At 29.1% G+C, this 4614-nt stretch overlaps 1 protein-coding gene across 2 annotated transcripts; it reads left to right on the plus strand.

Annotated features, from left to right (window-relative positions):
* Nucleotides 1-2286: 2286 nt before the first annotated feature.
* On the plus strand, nucleotides 2287-4330 carry LOC131616886 (inactive protein RESTRICTED TEV MOVEMENT 2-like). 2 transcript variants are annotated; one of them, XM_058888336.1, is made up of 3 exons: nucleotides 2287-2474; nucleotides 2890-3516; nucleotides 3574-4330. In XM_058888336.1, exons 1-3 carry the CDS (start codon nucleotides 2333-2335, stop codon nucleotides 4188-4190), a joined length of 1386 nt encoding a protein of 461 aa, XP_058744319.1. In that variant the 5' UTR covers nucleotides 2287-2332; the 3' UTR covers nucleotides 4191-4330. The 2 variants fall into 2 exon arrangements, with proteins under 2 accessions (XP_058744319.1, XP_058744317.1); XM_058888334.1 differs by having other exon boundaries at nucleotides 2890-4330.
* Nucleotides 4331-4614: the final 284 nt, after the last annotated feature.

Raw genomic sequence — 4614 nt, forward strand, 5'->3', positions numbered from 1 at the left:
TCACACTTGATCGCCATATCCATCAAGATCTATGTCAGTACTGATTTTCATTAGTTATCAACATATATTATCAAGCAAATTTCGAAACAATATTTAAGACAGATAAGTAAAAAATAAGTACCTTTTGGAAATGATGCAATCACGCACAGATGAATATTGTCAGTTACCATTTGATTAACCACCTTAATTGCAATCATTAATCAAAACTGTCAAACCAGATCACACATCAAAACATTAAAATAGTAAAAACTTTATTAGTCAATTCACTATCGTCCTCGTACATCAACATCAGCTCTAGTAATCTTATTAATAAAAGAGATCTTGCCAACATTCGGATAACCACAAATCAAATACGTCCTCGTAATCTGATCAATGGAAGAAAGCCTAGCCATATGATGTCTAACCTGTTCCGATAATTACATGTCACCGCAAACTGATTTTAAACATGCTGGCTATTATAAAGTCAGAGACCATGCTACAACGCAGTTGTTTACCGGTTTCCCATGAATTTTGATATAAATATTAATACATCTAACTGATCAAACAATGAAAAATATATACTCATCAAACATATGACACATATACATTACTTTAACACCGACTTCAGTACCTACTCTCACATCATCTTTGACATCAGGGCGACAAGGATCCTGAAGATGCAGATTAATTTTAATTAAGATGAAGTAACCCTAAAATGTGTACAACATTGTTTATTACCATCCATAATACTTCATCACCTTCAAACAATAACAATATCAACAACAAAAACATACTCGACACAACATTAATAACAAAAATGGTTAAACGAACCAAATCCAGAAGAATAAAACAAATGAAGGAACAAAATATGGTAAGGAAATGAGAAAATCAGAGTTTACCTTTGTCGGAAACCATCGCGTCTTACTCAGTCCAACCGCTGCAAACCGAATCACATACCACTGTTGTTTTCGGTTCCTTTTTTGATCACAAATATATCCATTGCAAACGAAAAAAATAAAGGATGAAGAAGAGGAGGAGAAGGAGAAGAAAAGGAAAAAGGAAAAAGGAAGAGGAAGCAGTTCGTGAGAGAGAGAAAGAGAGAAAGGATCGTGGTTGATGACGGAGGAGTATTTGTGAAGAAAAGGTGTAACCGCTTGGGAGAATTGGTTTTATTAAGTTTTAAGTTTTAATTTTTTTATTATTAATGGATATTAATGAGTTTTAAAACAATGGAAAATCAGGTTGCTTAATGCTAAATAGTACTACGTGGATGATTATAGAGTAATAAGGGTAATTAGGGGTTTTTAAAAACACCTAATTTTCTTATATGATAGATAAAAATCTAAACTAGAAGAAAATTAACTTTGTAAATATGTTAGGCTAAAATAAATTTAAAAATGTTTTAAATTTAATAAATTAATTTACTATTTGTATAATAATAATTTAAATAATAATAATAATAATAATAAATTTACTAAAATTTAAAGTATTATTCACAAATAATATTATACAATATTTCAACATGAAACACTGACAAATAAATTAATTGTATGGTAAAATTTTAATTATTTAATTATAATGTTAGTTAAAATGTGATTTTTATTTTTTTGTCAAAAAAATGTCAATATTTAAATTAAAATTTGAAAATTAAATAAAATATAAATTTAAAAGATATAAGATACATACTTCTATATAGTAATAAAGAAAAACATTGATTACACTAAATTTAAAAACGATTACATGTAGCATTTTTTTTTATAAAATATACATAAAATAAAAAACAAGGAATTGATTCCACATAGCGTTTCTTAATTCTTACATATAAAAATAGTAAATATACATAAAATGCAATCACATGGAATCGAACCCAAACTTGATAAATGTTTCACAAGACTCTTTTTACCACTCAGCTACCATGTGACAGACATATGTTAATTAATAGAATTACTAATATATAATATTTATTGTTTTATTTATATTAAGCCAAATTATCGAATTTGAGACCCTTTAAAGTCGGAGGCCCTGTGCAGTAGCACTTCTCGCACACCCACAGGGCCGGCCCTGGAAAATATATACAAGAGTTATCATTTGGGGAAAATATGAATATATCTTTACATTTGGGCAAAACAAAGAACAATTACTTTCTTGAACAAGTTAAAAAGTTATACCTTATACAAAATTTTAGCTCATCAAGGTAAATGGAATATAAATAAAGAATAATTTCCATGATAAGGAAACCATAATATCTAGATTTCATCGTATATAAATACACAAAAACACGAAACATAAAATAACTCAACTGGTTTCCAAAATCAAATAATTTGGTGAGCAAAAAATATATTGTAAAGTTATTATGGCTTTGAATTCACAACGTACATTTAGAGCCCAATCTTTACGGTATCCACTTTCAAATCGTCGAGTATATGAAACTGTTGAGCCAAGTTCAGAAATTAAAGAAACTGCTGAAGCTTACTTTCTTCATGTTAAACTTCCGGGTGCGTGCTTTTATATGTTTATTAAAATAAGATTTATTAGATTGAGATCTCTTCCATGTGCGGTTGTTAATTAATTTTTATTTGTTTTTATTAAATAAATATGGTCTACAAATTTATATTATAATAATTTAATTTTTATTAGATTGAGATCTTTGTTTTAGATATTTAATTTTAAATTGTTAAAAGTAGCACATTTATTGTTAGTCTTAAGAAAATTAAACCTAATTTCCAGTTATTATTGAATAAAATATTCAACACAATAAATAAAAAATTTAAATGTTGCTTTTTGTTGCTAAGATTTCACAGAATAAAAAATTATTTTGAAGTGTTTGAAGCATTGCATCTGTTTTATTTTTGAAATTTAGAGGGATATATTTAGTTTGAACCAAAATTATCTTGTGTTTTGGTTTTGTAGGTTATACAATAATTCGACCAAAGATTGCATTGGAGGACGCGTCAAAGAAGTTGAGGATTACAGGTGAACGACCAATTGCAGATGACAAATGGGAAAAATTTGACCAAACATATCCTGTTCCAGAAAACAGTGATGCAGAGAAGCTTGAAGCCAAGTTTGAGCAAGAAATTCTCATTCTTAAAATGCAAAAGAAACCCATTTCACCATCACAAGTTGTTGCTCCTAAAAATCAACCAGATCCTTTGAGTAATGAAGATTTAGATGAAACCAAGGTTGAGAAAGTCCAAGAGACCATGAAAACTGATTCACCTCAAACTCAAAGCATAGAGAAAAATACACAAGAGGCTACTCATGATGACACATTGTCTCAAATTGCTAAAGAAGCAATTAGCAATAATGAGCCTCAAAGGGGTCTACAAGAGTTAGAGCAAAAACCAACTTTCATTGAGAGAACCAAAACACAAATAGATGAAAAGGGTCAAGAAGCATTTGAGAAAAAACCAACATTATTACAGAGAATCATAACACAAATATATGAAAAGGCTCAAAAGAGTCGAGAAGAATTAGAGGAGAAAGCAACATCCATTGAGAGAACCACAACACAATTAGATGTAAAGGCTCAAAAAGGTCAAGAAGAATTCATTGAGAGAACCACAACACAATTAGATGTAAAGGCTCAAAAAGGTCAAGAAGAATTCATTGAGAGAACCAAAACACAAATAGATGAAAAAGATCACAAGGGTCAAGCGGAATTTGAGACAAAACCAACAGTCACTGAGAGAACCAAAACACAAATAGATGAAAAGGTTAAAAAGGGCCAAGAGGAATCCATAGAGAAATCCCAAACAGAAACAAATGAAAAGCCTCAAAAGGTTCAAGAGGAATTTGAGCCAAAACCAATAGAAAAATTAGAGGAAAAGATAATAAGAAATAGTGTTAAGAAGGAAAGAATGTTAGAGAAGGAAGAAAGTGAAGACAAAAAGGAAAAGCCTTATTATGAATCAATAAAAGCTATGATAGATGTGAAGAATCAAAACTTAAAAGAAAATGAGATTGAAAAAGAAAAACTTCCTGCTCCAAAAGTTACAGAAAATGAAAATGAATCTTGCAGCATAATTACTCCCAAACAAGAAGAGAAGAATGGAGTCGAAAAATTAGCTATTACTTCCTCTCAGTTAGTAACAAGAATGGCAGACGGAAAATGGAGAAGTAATGAGAGAAATTTAGTTAAAAATGTAGGGGTTGCAGTTCTAGTGATTGCTGCATTTGGAGCCTATATATCATATAGATTTTCCTCTTGAGGGAGAATAATTACTAACTATAATTCTACTTCTACATGGAGAAATTAATGCTTGATGCTTGAATAAATTCTCCTCTCAACTAATGTACAAATCTACACTTTCATTTCTTCAAAAATAAATATGTATCGCATTTTATTCCATTTCAATATTATAATTTGTTTTCTTATTTTCTATATCTTTTTTCATCATAGTAACATTAGCATATATTTACATTTAATTTTTTTGAGAAATATAAAATGACCATTTTAAAGTGAACCTTATCATAAAAAAATTAGTTTTATTTTCTAAAGTCAAGATTAACAACTAGTTGTTAGAAATTTCTTATTTAAAGTTGCTTAAAAGGAATGATGAATAAGTAAGTGAATTGTAACACCCCAAATCTATCCAACAATTATATTAAAATCAGAGTACAGAAAATTTTAAA

The sequence above is a fragment of the Vicia villosa genome, linkage group LG7, assembly GCF_029867415.1.
Source record: "Vicia villosa cultivar HV-30 ecotype Madison, WI linkage group LG7, Vvil1.0, whole genome shotgun sequence".
Taxonomy (NCBI): Eukaryota; Viridiplantae; Streptophyta; class Magnoliopsida; order Fabales; family Fabaceae; genus Vicia; species Vicia villosa.